At 51.7% G+C, this 15,362-nt stretch overlaps 8 protein-coding genes across 8 annotated transcripts; 5 read left to right on the top strand and 3 right to left on the bottom strand.

Moving 5' to 3' along the window:
* Window positions 1-21: 21 nt before the first annotated feature.
* On the bottom strand, window positions 22-3,249 carry BDV14DRAFT_175012 (glucan 1,3-alpha-glucosidase ROT2). The gene is made up of 3 exons (XM_073768992.1): window positions 2,956-3,249; window positions 2,153-2,900; window positions 22-2,106 (listed from the first exon to the last, which is right to left on the bottom strand). The coding sequence occupies exons 1-3, from the start codon at window positions 3,035-3,037 to the stop codon at window positions 81-83; spliced, it is 2,856 nt and encodes a 951-aa protein (XP_073627394.1). The 5' UTR covers window positions 3,038-3,249; the 3' UTR covers window positions 22-80.
* Window positions 3,250-3,376: 127 nt separating this feature from the next.
* On the top strand, window positions 3,377-4,435 carry BDV14DRAFT_175010 (nucleoside-diphosphate kinase). Its single transcript, XM_073768991.1, has 5 exons — window positions 3,377-3,459; window positions 3,558-3,588; window positions 3,684-3,727; window positions 3,778-3,881; window positions 3,932-4,435. The coding sequence occupies exons 1-5, from the start codon at window positions 3,443-3,445 to the stop codon at window positions 4,195-4,197; spliced, it is 462 nt and encodes a 153-aa protein (XP_073627393.1). The 5' UTR covers window positions 3,377-3,442; the 3' UTR covers window positions 4,198-4,435.
* BDV14DRAFT_77469 (uncharacterized protein) lies at window positions 4,267-5,173 on the bottom strand. The gene has a single exon (XM_073777488.1). It carries the CDS (start codon window positions 4,976-4,978, stop codon window positions 4,391-4,393), a length of 588 nt encoding a protein of 195 aa, XP_073627392.1. The 5' UTR covers window positions 4,979-5,173; the 3' UTR covers window positions 4,267-4,390.
* A 330-nt stretch (window positions 5,174-5,503) lies between these two features.
* BDV14DRAFT_175008 (methylenetetrahydrofolate reductase (NAD(P)H) MET12) lies at window positions 5,504-7,944 on the top strand. The gene is made up of 2 exons (XM_073768990.1): window positions 5,504-5,736; window positions 5,809-7,944. The coding sequence occupies exons 1-2, from the start codon at window positions 5,650-5,652 to the stop codon at window positions 7,777-7,779; spliced, it is 2,058 nt and encodes a 685-aa protein (XP_073627391.1). The 5' UTR covers window positions 5,504-5,649; the 3' UTR covers window positions 7,780-7,944.
* Window positions 7,945-7,962: 18 nt separating this feature from the next.
* On the bottom strand, window positions 7,963-9,776 carry BDV14DRAFT_175006 (tRNA-ribosyltransferase family protein). Its single transcript, XM_073768989.1, has 2 exons — window positions 9,458-9,776; window positions 7,963-9,381 (listed from the first exon to the last, which is right to left on the bottom strand). Exons 1-2 carry the CDS (start codon window positions 9,687-9,689, stop codon window positions 8,177-8,179), a joined length of 1,437 nt encoding a protein of 478 aa, XP_073627390.1. The 5' UTR covers window positions 9,690-9,776; the 3' UTR covers window positions 7,963-8,176.
* A 13-nt stretch (window positions 9,777-9,789) lies between these two features.
* Window positions 9,790-10,994, top strand: BDV14DRAFT_77443 (bifunctional thymidylate/uridylate kinase). The gene is made up of 2 exons (XM_073777486.1): window positions 9,790-10,091; window positions 10,144-10,994. The coding sequence occupies exons 1-2, from the start codon at window positions 9,947-9,949 to the stop codon at window positions 10,668-10,670; spliced, it is 672 nt and encodes a 223-aa protein (XP_073627389.1). The 5' UTR covers window positions 9,790-9,946; the 3' UTR covers window positions 10,671-10,994.
* Window positions 10,995-12,827, top strand: BDV14DRAFT_77444 (structure-specific endonuclease subunit SLX1). Its single transcript, XM_073777487.1, has 2 exons — window positions 10,995-11,598; window positions 11,661-12,827. The coding sequence occupies exons 1-2, from the start codon at window positions 11,318-11,320 to the stop codon at window positions 12,697-12,699; spliced, it is 1,320 nt and encodes a 439-aa protein (XP_073627388.1). The 5' UTR covers window positions 10,995-11,317; the 3' UTR covers window positions 12,700-12,827.
* On the top strand, window positions 12,818-14,052 carry BDV14DRAFT_77430 (SGNH/GDSL hydrolase family protein). The gene is made up of 3 exons (XM_073777485.1): window positions 12,818-12,984; window positions 13,035-13,771; window positions 13,827-14,052. The coding sequence occupies exons 1-3, from the start codon at window positions 12,936-12,938 to the stop codon at window positions 13,845-13,847; spliced, it is 807 nt and encodes a 268-aa protein (XP_073627387.1). The 5' UTR covers window positions 12,818-12,935; the 3' UTR covers window positions 13,848-14,052.
* Window positions 14,053-15,362: the final 1,310 nt, after the last annotated feature.

Here is a 15,362-nt window from a genome sequence, read left to right as displayed (position 1 = left end):
GTCGTGTGAGCTACTGGCTATGTCTTCATGAAACTTCGTGTATATACTCTAATCTTCAACTTCCATGCCTATCTAGTAGCTTAGAATTCAATGCGCCAAGTCTTTCCAATCCCAACATTGGGGTTCTTCACCACTGCATACGGAGCTTTGCCACTTCTCTGAGTGTGGTATTCCATCGAAGCCGATGTAGAGGCCTTTGTGCCATCCTCAATCACGGTGACTGTGCTCCTGTCCTGCCACTCCTTTGGCGGGTCAATGATAATGACGCGCTCAACGCGTACACCAGCGATACTCTTGAGGTACGCAGCAGTTTGAGGGCCGCTCGTAGCAAGATCCTCTGAAACAAGTGCCGAATCTTGGAAGCGGAAGCGACGGTGAACGTACGCTCCACGTTCGTAATCAAAGGTCTCGCCATCATCAACGTACAGGGTACCCTCTGACTGCCCGTTCTTGTCAAGTGTCACCACGAGAGTGTATGGGTCGTACTTCATGAGGCCGCTGCTGCGACGAGGTCGGTCCTTGCGAGGAATAACATGTCCGCCCTGCATCAAGACAGGCATCTTCTCCATAGGAGCAGGAATTGAGTGGCTCTTTCCTGCCCCCTGATATACAGTGTAATCAAAGTAGTCATAGTACTTTTCATCATCAGCGAGGTAAATGTCAACACTAGTGGCATCCTCGGTGACAACAGGCTTTGCAAGGATACCAGTAGAGCCGAGGTAGAGCTGGTCGTCAATGGCAAAGCCAGCCTCATCAGTCGGGTGAGCATAGAACTGCGGTATCACAATCGGAGTCCCGTTGACCGAAGCTTCGTGGAAGGCAGTGTACCAGGCAGGAAGGAGCTGGTACCTCAACCGGATGGCCTCTGTGATGATACCACGGAATGGCTCTTGGATCAGGTACGGCTCACGGCGGCGAGTATCGATATGGGCGTGCGCGCGGAAGAATGGGTACCAGATTCCGGCTTGGTACCAGCGGGTAAGGAGCTCCTTACTTGGGTTGTGGAAGAAGCCACCAACATCAGCGCCAGCAAACGGGAAACCAGAGATTCCATTGTTGAGGACCATAGGCAATGAAATTGCCAAGTGTTCCCAAGTGGCCTGGTTGTCTCCAGTCCACATGGCCGACATGCGCTGGGCGCCGGAATAGTACGATCGTGTCAGGATGAACGGCCGACGGATTTCGCCCTTCTTACGCTCCAGCATAGCCTGGTATGTAGCGTTGACAAAGGTAATGCCGTTAACGTTGTGAATGTCACGGTGCTCCCAGTTGCCATGGTGCAGGTTGTCCTTTGGCATAGTCGTTTCGGGACCGTTGAAGACGGAAGGCTCATTCATGTCGTTCCAGATAAACACATTGGGAAGAGTTCCCTTGAATCGGTCGTACTTGAAAAGGCTAACCCACCATTTGATGGCTGCAGGGTTGAAGCAGTCGATCCAGTTGGCGGAACCTGGCCAGCACCAACCATCGTAGATCTTGCTGTCCTTGTTGAGGACCGCCAAGTTCTTGCTCTTCAACTCCTTGGAGATCTCAAACTTGTCTTGGTTCTTGATATGCGGGTCAATGAGTACCACAAGCTTGCGCTCAGTCTCATGCAGTTGTTTCTCCATGCTGATAGGGTCAGGGAAAGTCATAGGGTCCCAAGTAAAGTACTTTCGGTCGTCGAGGTACTCGAGGTCGAGCCAGATAATGTCATATGGAATCTGGTATTTGTCAAAGCTGCGGTCAACCTCCTTGACATCCTCGTCAGTGACATAGTTCCAGCGACACTGGTGGTACGCAATTGCGAAATGTTGCGGAAGCTGAGTGTATCCAGTAAGTTCGCCGTATTTCTTGCTAATATCGCGAGGTGTGGGGCCGAGGAAGACAAAAACATCGAGCTGTCCTGCTTCGGAGAACCAGTGGCTCTGGGTGTCGGTCTTTGATTTCACAATGTCGACCCAGGTTTCAGCAGCGTTGAGCCAAAAGACACCGACAGTCGAGTCTTTACGGTGGGCCTGCATCAAAGGAATCGCACCATACAGTGTCATGGGACTGTTCAGTTCGTACTCGAAAACATCCGAGTTGTACATGCGGTAGGGGTCCTCGTGGTTACCAGGTCCTCCACTAGAGACTGTTAGACAAGTTCGCTAAATCATCAGATTAAACCTACCGAGTCTCCCTCAAAGATAGGGCATCTGCGTGCTCTGGAATACCATATACATGCTTATAGCCCGGAAAGCTGATGTCCAGACCAATACTCTCAGGGCCTCTCGGCTTCGAATCGGTGTTTCCACCAAATGTCTCTTCCCACCAAGTGCTCTCGTCTTCCTGGGAGGCAAGAACATCTTGTTCGCCTTCAGCCGGAGCTTCCACTTTCTTTCGCCAGTGCTCCATATTCAAGTAGCCTTTGTGGTTGAACTGGACGTGTGTTTCTCCATCACGTTGAAAGTTCACAGAGAAAGGAGAGTGTTGAATGACAGCCTGGTAGGTGTTGTCAGGTCCGTATGAAACCTTGGTGACGCCATCCTGGGCTTCGACCAAGGCCGCGGACTTGCTGACATCCAAACCTCCGACTAACACCCACGACTGGACATCATTGTAGCGTTCTTTGCGAGCTGGGCTCTCATGGCGGAGTTCAATGTCGCCCTTGATGCGCTTCTCTTCATCGACGATGACTCGGGCGACTCCCGACTCTAGGAAGGAGATGTGCAAAGGCAGCTTCACTTTCTCGGTAGCTGAAACAATCTTCAAAATTGTTCCTTGCAGCTGGCCGTTTTCAAAGCGGATGTTCGAGGGGTCGAGTTCGTAGGGTGAGCTCCAAGAAGAGCCCGTAGCAGCGACATTATCGGCGAACGCTCTGTTGCGCTTACAGAAGCCTGATTGGTGACATTTTTTAAAATTTTCGTGCTTGACGGTGACTAAGAACCAATATATCAATTTCAAGTCGAGCTATCTAAGCAGCAAGAGTCATACCACAAGGGATGACAAGGCATCCGAGTAATATTGCTAGAGTAAACAGCAGGGTCCAGCTGGACGACAGCCGGCTCCGAGCCATGATTGCTGTTTACTGTAACAGAGACACTCAATCTCCAAGAGTATCAATGCTTGCACAGGATTCTCTGGTCTGCATTGACCAAAGCTGAAATAAACAACAAACGTCGAGAGACCTGCTTGACGGTTATCAATTCTTGGAGCACTTCCGCCTTCCAGGCTGGCCTTATGCAGTGGAGGCGGAGAGCTTCTGACGCTAGTCTGAATTCAGCGGCCGGGGTTAGATACCTGACCTGTCAGGCATCAAGGCTGTCAGGCATGTCACCTTGCGAGCCCCTCCGTGCCCCACTCCGGCGTTTAGGGAATAAGAGGAAGAATTTCGCCAGCTCAACACCAGCTTCCGCTTCTCCCTCTCTTCACTCGCTTCTCACTGACTTTTCTGTCTTGCACTTCTCCCACCTCTATCAAAATGACTTCCGAGCAGACGTAAGTGATCCAGTTCCTCATATCTGGCTCAAAAACATCCATTGCGCCCATTCCCCCTCTACCCCTCATCAAGCCACCCAGCTAACTCTTCACCGTAGTTTCATCGCCATCAAGCCCGACGGTGTCCAGGTACGAATTGAACAGTCACCTATCCTAGATGCGACGTTCTCAATGACTTGAATCACTGCTACGAAATAACGACCATGAACTGACAACTCTACCAGCGTGGACTCGTTGGCCCCATCATCTCTCGTTTCGAGAACCGTGGGTGCGTATACCTCCAAGCATAACATTGACCATAATGCTAACTATCAACAGCTTCAAGCTCGCTGCCATGAAGCTCACCTCCCCCAGTCGCTCTCTTCTCGAGCAGCACTACGGTGACCTCAAGGAGAAGCCCTTCTTCCCCGGTCTCGTCACCTGTAAGTTTGCGCCTAGCATCTTTTCTCGACACTTGCTGACACCAATCTAGACATGCTCAGCGGCCCCATCGTCGCCATGGTCTGGGAGGGTAAGGACGTCGTCAAGACCGGCCGTACCATCCTCGGTGCCACCAACCCCCTTGCCTCCGCCCCTGGCACCATCCGTGGTGACTACGCCATCGACGTCGGCCGCAACGTCTGCCACGGTTCCGACTCCGTCGAGAACGCCAAGAAGGAGATTGGCCTCTGGTTCACTCCTGAGGAGGTCCAGAGCTACAAGCTCAACGCTTTCGGCTGGATCTACGAGAAGGAATAAATTCCCTCTTCGGATGAACCTCGCTCCTAGGAAGCTGCCTCCGCTTTAGTGCGGAGCAGTGGTACAGGGAAAGACAGACGCCGTGAGAATAGAAATTATACGCTATAAATAAAATCCTCCATGATCAAATACATTCCCATACATATACATCCCGTGGCGCGTTTCAATGGGCACGACTGTGCGAAGCTTCCCGCTATAATCTCCCGAATAGTCTCCGCGCACCGTTGCCAATCGGTCCCATAACTACCCTAGCAAACCACGGCGTCGCCCAAACGCTAGCTATCATCCTCAAGGGCAACAGAGCCTTTGTAGCCGCATATGCAGTCGCAAACTCCAGGACCAGCCTTACACCCTTCTTCTCCGACTCCGTAGCTGCTCCCTCTGTGCCCGCCGTAACTTCCTCAACACTAACGCTATCATCTACCCACCCCTTCACCCTCAAGTATTTTGTAAACCTGCTAACTCCAGCCTCAAATCCACTATACGATGTGAAATCCGGCAACCACCCGCCGTAGTGGAACGCTGCGACCAGCCCGAACAGTGGTACGACGGCTGTTATCTCGTGCAGGATCAGGAAGGATGTGACGTGCGTTGTTGGCGCGCTGAAGAGGGGCGCTGTGTAGGCGCGGAGGAAGGAGGGGAGACGGTCGTTAAATCGGCGAAGGCGAGACTGGACTTTTGCGTCTTTAGGATTTGGTGGTGAAGTTTGGTGTCGCCGGCCGCGGAGCGAGCGGACTCCGACGCGCCATGAGGTAGATGGGCGCGATGCACGGTTGAACATTTTGGGAGATCCGTCGGAAACTGAAGATAGCAAATCCAGAGAGAGAGAAAAGATCTATAGTCATAAGTAAAGCATTGCGTCCAGGGTCAATGTCAGCATGAATTGTCGAAGTCATGAACTGGGGCATCTCTCTTCAACACCAGATATGACCCTGTTTGTCTTGTTTGCACTTTGCAGTATAGCGATGAGTTCGTGGGCCCTACGCTTCTCAGAGATTCTTGAAAAAAAAAAAAAAAAAACATTCGCATCGTCGATCATGGTCGTGGTCCTGGTCCATAATCAGTTCGCATTATGTGCTGTTCCTAAGCCGCGACGTGGTTGGGCAACTTGGACGTGCGGCAGAAGGTGGATCTATACGGCAGTAGAGATGCAGCGAAGAGCCGATGAGTTGGCATGCGACACCAGCATAACAGCGTCGGACGTAAGTTAAAATGCAATAGACCGAGTCGCATGCATAAAAACGCAAACGAACAACTCCGAAGGAATCTGACAATTGAGTCAATGGCAAGTGGCAGGCCGATATCCGGACGCAGACAGAGGGGCGATACTCCGAGCAAAACCCACCCGCCAGAAAGTCCTCCCCGAATTCGTCACTCGCCCATGTTCCTTTCTTCCTTTCTTCCTACAACTACTCCCCGCCATACAACACCTGGCATTATACGACTCTAACCATGGAGAAGATCACAGACAAGATTGCGGCTCTGCCGCCCGACGCAAATTACTTCTCTCTTGAGTTCTTCCCTCCAAAGACTCAGATGGTGGGGCTCTCTATTCTCCCCGCATTCGGCGATTTGCCTTCAAAGGGCCATGACTAACAGGTTTCTGTATAGGGTTTCGCCAATTTGCAAGCACGGTTAGAACGTATGGCACAAGCGCTGCGCCCGTTGTTCGTTACAGTCACTTGGGGCGCTGGCGGTAGCACGGCGGCGAGATCGCTAGAGTTGGCGGAAATCTGTCAGCGCCAGCTGCAACTCACAACATGCTTGCATTTGACATGCACAAACATGAGCCGGGCGCTGGTCGATCAAGCGCTAGAGGAAGCAAAGGTTCTGGGGATCAGGAACATTCTGGCGCTGCGTGGTGACCCACCGCGAAGCGAGGAGTACAATATGCACGGAGAGGACGACAGCAACAAGGACTTTACCTTCGCCGTGGATCTGGTTCGGTATATCAAGAAGCAATACGGTGATTACTTCTGTATTGGAGTTGCAGCTTACCCAGAGGGTCATCCCGCCGATTCGTTCCAGGATGTTCAGGACCCCAAGGTAGATTTGCCGTGGTTGGTTGAGAAGACACAGGCCGGCGCCGACTTTATCATGACGCAGTTGACATACGACATTGACGCCTACACTAGATTCGAGAGCATGTTGAGGAACCACGAGTCCGGCGCATTCAAGACTATTCCCATTGTTCCGGGCTTAATGCCAATCCACAGCTACAAGATCTTGACAAGAGTGACGAAGCTCAGTCATGTCAAGATTCCGCCGCATATTCTTGCAAAACTGGAAGAAGCTCGACATGACGACGATGCGGTCAAGCGCCTAGGTGTAGACATCATTGCCGAACTCGTGGACGGTATCAGAAAGTTGCCGTCCTCCGGCTTCCGAGGATTCCACTTTTACACCCTCAACCTTGAAAAGACAGTATCCTTCATCCTTGAGCGATGCAAGCTCATTCCAGATTACCCAGATGAGAGTGCCGTGGCCGAGGACGTTTCATTACTTACCGTCGACGCAGCCAAGCGTGCTTCATCAAGGCGGCGGCGCGCTTCCTCCGTCAGCTCCATTCCTCATAACCGTGTGATTGTCGACAAGGTCAACGAAGGATCCTCCAAGGACTCCGTATCGCACGAGACCCCAGCCGCCAGTGCAGGCCTTCCCGCGCAGGCACCAGACCGCAACACAACGCTTCAAATCTCTGAAGGCCTAGGCGCCCTCGGTCGAGAAGCCACATGGGACGACTTCCCCAACGGTAGATGGGGTGACGCCCGCTCCCCCGCCTTCGGTGAGATTGACGGCTACGGTCCGTCCCTGCATGTCGCTCCCTCTGTCGCCCACCGAATCTGGGGCTACCCCGTCTCCCCCGAAGACATCAGCAAGCTCTTCCGTCGCCACGTCTCGGGTGAGCTACACATCGTCCCCTGGTCCGAAGGCGGAGCCGAAGAGGACACAAGCGGTCTTAACGCCGAAACCGAAACCATTCGCCCCGAACTCCTCTCTCTCATTGACAAAAAGGCCTGGTGGACACTCGCATCGCAACCGGCCGTCAACGGCGTGCGCTCCGACGACCCCATCTTCGGCTGGGGTCCGCCAGGCGAGGGCTTCGTCTTCCAAAAGCCCTTTGTCGAGTTCTTCTGCCCTGCTTCAGATTTCACAAAAACCCTCAAACCCCTCCTGCAATCCCACGGCCACGAGAAACTCGCCTGGTTCGCGACAAACGCAGCAGGCGACTTCGAGTCCTCCATGCCCGCCCAAACATCAGATATTGACCCCGTCGAAATGAACCCTAACAACGTCAACGCCGTAACATGGGGTGTCTTCCGCGGTAAGGAAATCATCACACCCACCATCATCGAAGAAGTCTCCTTCCGCGCTTGGGGCGACGAAGCCTTCCGCATCTGGGACGAGTGGCGCCGCATTTACCCCCGTAACTCGGCGACGGAGAAATTCCTTGAGAAGACAAAGAACGATGTCTGGCTTGTTTGTGTTGTCGGGCAGGATTTTGGCGCTGGGACGGACATTGGGTCGCAGGAGGAGCAGGATGAGAAGAAGTTTATGTGGAAGACGTTGGCGAATGCTTAATCAGATCTCGGGGGTACATAATTGTAGGTAGTTGGTTGTATCGGCGTTGTGGGTGGGTAGTAGGTATAGCATGCATGCATGGTATGAGGGATTTGGATTGGTGTATACCTACTTGGTATTTATCTTCAACTTAGTGTATATAAATTCAACAGCACTTTTCGGAAAATATTTGGACCTCATCCTCTGCTTCAAAATGTCTTATTGTATTGCTAATGATATCTCGCTCTATGCAATCCAGCTCAAATAACCAAAATGAATGAAAGACATGTTCGCTTCATGCATAAACCGCTCTTCTCTCATCTCCGACGCAAAATAATGCCCTCAAGCTATGCAAAAGTAGCCAACGATGCTTATATAAAGCCCTCACTTCTACAACCGTCACTCCCCAGAGACCCTTCTACACCTTCCTTGCAAACCCATGCTCTTCCAACCCCTCAGCCCCCGTATCCGGCGTGACACAATCACTCTGCGCCTCTGCAAGTTTATTGTTCGCAACAAGATCATCCAATCTTCCATAAGCAGGCGGGTACTTTCTCGGCTGCGCCGCCGCCGATGATGGTAATTTGTACCCTCGAAGTCTCGGCCCTTCACCCGTGACTTCGGGGAATTCAGGTGCGTATGTGCGCTGGAAAATCGACACGTCTGACTCGAATGTTCCGCGCTCGATGCTGGATCGGACTGAAGCGAAGAAGGCGTCCATGACGGCGTGGTTGTGGATTTGCAATAGTGTCCAGGCGAGCATTTCTTTCGCGGAGAGGAGGTGCTGGATGTAGGCGCGGTGATGGTGGGTGCAGGTGTAGCAGGTGCAAGATGGAAGGAGGGGGTTTGTGTCTGTTGCGTTTGTGGGGGACCAGAGGTTGTCGGCTAGGGGGAGGGGTTCGTTTGTATCGTATTGTGATGGGGACGGGAAGACAAAGTTGAAGGACATGCCTGCGTCTGAGGCGGTGCTTAGGAAGGGGATGGTGAGGAGGTCTGCGCCAATTTCAATCTCGCGGAGAAGGTCGTGGGGTGTATCTGGTTGGCTGAAGAGGAGACGCGGGAGGTCGCCTAGGGTTTCTGGGATGACTGAGAGGGATGCGGGTTCGTAGAGTGCCAGACCAGAGACAAAGGGTCGCATATCCGTTTCCAGATCTTCAAGGTAGAGCTGCTGCTGAGTGTTCTCGAGCGGTAAGACTGGCGCAAAGTATGCCGCTGTCGAGCGGCTATGTTCTGAGACCTGAGGGCCGTAGAGGTTATCCGTCGCATGTGTAGTGAAAGCGTGGGTCCGATCGACCATCTTCACCTGTCGCTTGACACCAGGTTGCTGCCCTATAACCAGATCCGATAGTCCAACGACTATATCTGGACTGAGTCGCTGTATAGCTCCGACATAATCCGTTGCCTCTAGCTGCGTGAAGCCGAGAGATGTACTAATAGCAATCGACGAATCGGTATTTGATGCAGGGCATGCGATTGGAGGTTCGCGACGGGCGCCGAGAATCAACAGCAAGTCATCAGAAAGGCAGACAAACTTGCGCAGAGCCGATTCGTGAGGTGCAGTAGGCACTGCATATAACGGGATTGGTAGTTTGGATTTTTGAAACTGTTGGCGCTTCTCTATGACTGATTTCTGGGCCCCGGTGGGCATTAATTGTCAGCATCCCGCCTCAATAATATTTTCTGGGACATAAAGGCGTACAATCTTCCAGGCCAATATATAAGCACCCAATAGAGGAATTATCTCGCATCACATCATGCGCCAGGTGAGGGACGGCTCCTCGCGATGTCAACGGAATGTAGTGGGGCGTTGAGATCGGCTTGCGGCCTGGAATCGCGAGTTTTCCCAGACGCACGGAGAGAACTGCCGGTGGGGAGCCCAGGAGACTGAACTTGAGCATCTCGGTCGGCGGCTGCGGTGTATCTTGAGCCATGGCTGTGTGAAAGATGTGTGAGATGTTGAGTTGGTGGCAGATGTCAAAGGAAGAACAGCCTTATCGATAACAATTTTGGCTTAGCTCCGATCCCGAGGGACTTCTCCAGACAAGTGGACCGCTTCAACTTCTTATCAACGTCCTCGTGAGCTCTATATTTTGGATACAGCAATTGATACTTGGTCGGACTTCCGGTTGTTCTAATACCCACCCGCCCGCTATACTTGAAACCCTGTGCACATCCACCCTCTCACGATATGGACGCGTCTGGAACGCGTGGGAAACGCGGGGCCCTGATCGTTGTCGAAGGCCTGGATCGAGCAGGCAAATCCAGCCAATGCGAATTCCTCCGCAGCTTCTTGGAGAAGATTGGTCATACAGTAAAGCACATTAGGTTTCCAGGTACTTGCATGGCAAACACTTGTGCGCGCGCAATCTACTCACGCACGTCTAGACCGAACAACATCTATAGGAAAAATGATCAACAGCTACCTACAAGGCCAGTCTCAGTTCGACGACCACTCAATACACCTTCTCTTCTCCGCCAACCGATGGGAACTAGCCCAGAGCATCGAGTCGGACATCGCCGATGGAACCACCGTGATCATAGACCGCTATTCATACTCCGGCGCAGTCTACTCTGCTGCAAAGAACAATCCTTCCTTGTCTCTTGAATGGGCCTGGCTGCCCGAGATTGGCTTACCGAAGCCAGATCTCTGCTTCTTCCTCAGTATATCCCCCGAAGCAGCGGCGAAGCGCGGCGGATTCGGTGCAGAGCGATATGAGAACGAGACGATGCAAGCCCGTGTTCGCGAGCTATTCACCACAGTCTTCGATCTTCAAAGAGACAGCAACATCCAAGTGATTGACGCGGGGAAGTCATTCGAGGAGGTCTCGCAGGATATGTCAAAGATAGTGACCGAGGCGATTGCCCGCGTGGACACTGCCAGCCCACTGGGAAAGTTGACGTCTATCTCCTAGAAAAAGAAAACGGGCATTCATTTCCGTGATCGTGGGCTCCGAGCGCTGAAAGCGGTACTGTCAGATCTCAGAATCATCAGACTGCAAATCGAGCGATGCCTGACCATGCTGCGGGGCACATCCCTGTCAAAAAAGACACTGTAGCAAGGTCCTCGAAAAGGTCACTCGGTGACTCGCGCGCTGCGGTACGACCAGCTCCTTGCACATTCGACGACTCGACTCGCAAGCCTCGGTCCTGGAGTTCGAAAGAACTGCCTACATTTTAAGAGGCGTTTTGTACAGTTCACGTGACCATGTATATACTTTCAAGGCAATTGCACAGCGAGGGGCTTCCTTGATCAACAGAGAATAGATGCATGACCAATTTAGAGTCATGATTAGAGACATCTTCCAGCATTTGAATCGTGTCTTGAGGTGACGACTTGTAGCTCTGTTGTATTGCCCCGGCGACGGATATATATACTTCCCGCTGCCTCGGGCCTAAACAGAAGCAACCACGCACCGAGAGAGCATCGACGGTTTCGGACACTCATCTCGCCATTATGGAGTAGTCGATCTTTACGTATCCTCCGTGCTAGGCTCCAACATGCTCCAACATTCTTGCACTTATAATAAAAGTTATTCCCTCCCTCGGATAGAGTGTCACAATGCGTGCTTCGGTCCGGCAAGACGGCGACCAACCCGACCAACCCCCAGTTATACCAGCATACTATTGCTGCTATCTTCTTCGCTCCCTGGGTGCTGGATACAAAACTAAAAAGACAGCATTATACATTGGGTCTACGCCTGATCCTGCTCGTCGGCTGGCCCAACATAATGGCCTTGCGACAGGTGGCGCCTGCCGAACAGCAGATGAAAAGTGGCGGCCCTGGGAGATGGTGATGGTTGTTGAGGGATTTACAAGTCGCATTGCTGCGCTACAGTTTGAGTGTGTATACTATCCTGTGATGTTTTTTCTGAGTTTATTCTGTCCTCCTGACGGCGCTTTAGGTGGGCATGGCAGCACCCCGCGGCTACTCGACATACCGCTGATGCTTCTGATTATGGTCGCGAATCAAAAGAAGAGACAGGTATGCCGGTTGCAAACAAAGCTCAGAAGGCCAAAGCGCAAAAACTCAAGTCCGGCGACAAGGGCAAAAAAGATGGCACAAAAATAGACGATGAAAGGAAGAAGAGAACAAAGAGAAAACCTCCAGCTCGGCGGACCCGGACATCGCTCAAGGCTCATATCGAGGACCTGCATCTTTTACTACGTTCGTCCTACTTTGACAGTTGGCCCATTACCCTGCGCTTCTTTGTTGCAGATGTTGCACAGACCTGGAGAGGTTGGTGTGACCGAGTGGATGGGTTACTTCCGAGTCATATTAGAACTATTGGAGATGGAAACTGTACAGACATTTTCGCCAATTCCGAACGTCATGCAAGGGTTGGCAGCATTCAAAACATTCAGACTGACTACTCACCTGTCAAAGACTACCTGGAAAAAGCAATGTTCCTGCTGGATGACATGAGTGGTTCAAGCTGCAAACTATGCAAGGCGCAATACAAAGAAAATGACCTGGTCCTCGTTTGCCCAAATGCGGGCTGCATGAGCACTTCACATCTACTGTGCTTATCGGCAAATTTCTCGCATTCAAACCAGGAACCAGACCGCTTTGTGCCACTTGCTGGGAAATGTCCCACGTGTCTCGAGACTATCGAGTGGTCACTCATGATGAAAGAGCTGAGTGTTAGGACTCGAGGTAAAGAAAAGATGCATAATAAGCTAGATAAATGCGGCAAGGAAAGTCAGACGCACTCAAAGAAGTCACAGTCACTGCCACGAGGGCAGTCACAGCAGCTTCGGTCTGCGACTGCTATGACAACCACCGACGACAGTGACAATACGGATTCACTAGATGACTACTGGGACAAGGTTCTAGGCTCTGACTCTGAATCAATCTGCCACGGAGGGTCAAATGCCTCGTGCCGGAACGAGATCGTTATCGAGGATAGTGAGTTTGAAGGCTTGAATGACTCGTCTGACTAGTCTGTCATTCATTCAATCAGATAATTCACTGCCACAATGGCCAGACCCTGGACCCTGAAACTGGTGGATCCTGTTATTCACAGTGCCAATCTTGGACCCTGGACGTGCTTTGTCGCAGCATAAATATCTCAAGGTCCCCCAGAGAAAGATAACGTGAATACCCAACGATCCGAATCAACTCGAAACGCCTTTCAATTTTTTCTGTACGGCAATTTGTACACATACCGACATTGAAGATGCTGTTCTGGCAGGTCCTATGCACATTTGCCCTGGTGGCTCAACAAGGTATGATATGTCGACGACTTTCATGGCTATAGTATACTTACACGCAGCAGCGCTGGCATATCCGCTCTGGTTCACGCACCACCCCAGGGCCATAGAGGTGGAAGAGTCCGACTTCGTAGAAAGAGCAGCTCCCAGACTTCTTCGCGTACTGCCCCTTGGCGCTTCCATTACGTTTGGCACTGGCTCTTCGGATGGCACCGGTTACAGGAAGCATCTTCGAGATTCCATGATCTCAGCTGGCTTTCAAGTCAACATGGTCGGCTCGCGACACGGAGGCAAAATGGAGGATAACGAGAACGAGGGCTGGCCCGGATACACTATCGCGAGAGTCCACGAAAAAGCCATATCTCAGTACCCTGTGAAGCCTAACCTTGTCTTGATCAACGCTGGCACAAACGACTGCAACAAGAACGAGAAAGAGGCCATTGACCACGCGACAAGCAGAATGGAAGACATGGTCCGCGACATCTTCAAGAACATCCCCGAGGTCACCATCGTCCTGTCTGGGCTGTTGCCCAACAAGAACCGCGACAGATGCACAAAGTCACTCAACGACCAGTATGGACGGGTATCTGAGAGATTGGCCAGGGATGGAAGGAAAATTGTCTTTGCCAACACACACAATGGACAATTTACGCTCGGCGACTTGACCGATGGCACTCATCCCACGGATGCAGGGTACAAGAAGCTCGCCGGCGTCTGGTGGCAGGCTATAAATGTAGCCTTGCAAAAGAACTTTGTCAGCGAGCCCCGGCCCAATACCCCTCGAAGCAACGAAGCCACAGGTGTATGTGAGAAACCTGACTGCAATTTGAACATTTCTCGTGCTAACTATGATCTAGCCACACCAATTCGAACAGTAAAGGATAGCGCACACTCTCTCGACGCCACGGACGCGACTTCAGCAAGCAACATAAGCGTCCTTTACCGTCAGAATCCGGGGACATGGATATCATGGATGGCTATTATTGCTTTAATGAACATGACTATAATCGCCTAATGTTGGATGCTTATGATTTGATGAGTTTTATGCTGTTCATAATACCTAGAGAATAGAAACCTCCCTCCCACAACCTAGATTGCAAATTCTAACGCAGCAACCAGCTGGAACCTCCAACCACTTGCGTGTGTGCCGAAGAAGCCGTAGCAAATGCAAGGACAGCCGGAACTAATATCCGGGTCAACAAGCGGTGGATGGAGGTATATTTGCTGTACCCTCTTGCATGATCAAGCGAGGAACTATACCAGACCAAGCTTAAGTAGAGTGTAGATGCGATACGAGTCAACATGGACGGCCCCGGTGTGCCCTGAGAGAATGGGAGGAAGCTGAGTGGCTGGGAATGGGGTCTACCCGACGCATCGGGGTATGTATCGCCATTACCGTGCGCGATTAACAGGATCATGTGATCGTGAAGTGTGATTGATGTTGTTATTTTAGTTCAGAACATTTCATGAAGATCTTATTCTATGGACATAATATCTACTTTGTAGACCTTACTTCCTTCACCAAGACCAATATTCAGATTAATGAGTAATTAAAGTGGCTGGCAGCAGCAGATATATATGAGTCTGACGGTCTGACCAGAGCCGGGGTGAGGCTGTTTGCGGATCATATCTTTCAATACGGTCACGGGCGTTACGTGCCCAGTATCAGACTCACCCACCGTATACGGAAAGAGCGCCTGAGGCAGCGAGAGTCGTGATCAAATCCTGACCAGAGCAGGAAAACCTTCATGCCAGCCATTTCTCTCGTTCATAGCTCTGTTACAGAATCCTTATCGCCAGGCTGTGCAGGTGTACAGTATACCGCTGCTGACCGTCGTCGATACAAGGTAGATCAGACCACCGCCAAAAAGTCCCTGACCGGCCATTAGTTTTCCCCTTTGGGCCCGGCCTGCTGCTCGACGAACCAGTGACCTTGTATCAACCTTGATCCTCCAATCGTTACTTTCGCTCGTCCCTGGATATTGACTTGGCTATAATAGTCGTTTACCCAACCTTGACTGACCTGAGTAAGTGAGCTGCTAGGTGTGCTTGTCCTTGTTGTTCGACCGGGACTCCACTAGTACAAGACTACTGGTAGCCCTCCCGGGCTCATCTCGGGCTTCCCTTCAGCATCCGTGCTCTAGCCTCTTGAGACCTCTCTCCACGCCATCGCCTTCATCACCGACTCACTCCTCCAATACTTTTCTCCTCCCCTCCACCTCCCCCCCTCTACTTACCACTTCCTTGCTCCTGCCGACCTTTCACATCTCACATCTGCTTCGCTTGTTTCTCCAATCTTTATCGCGTGTCTTATCTCATCCTTCTATCGTTGCCAGGCTCTCTCATGGGTTTTTCGCATAGGACCCTGGCCTTCCTCCACCCGCGATAAACGC

Source organism: Aspergillus stella-maris, assembly GCF_047715825.1.
Source record: "Aspergillus stella-maris strain CBS 113639 unplaced genomic scaffold BDV14scaffold_33, whole genome shotgun sequence".
In the NCBI taxonomy this organism is placed as follows: Eukaryota; Fungi; Ascomycota; class Eurotiomycetes; order Eurotiales; family Aspergillaceae; genus Aspergillus; species Aspergillus stella-maris.
Note: the sequence above shows the minus strand (reverse complement) of the source record. Positions and strands in the feature narration are given on the sequence as shown.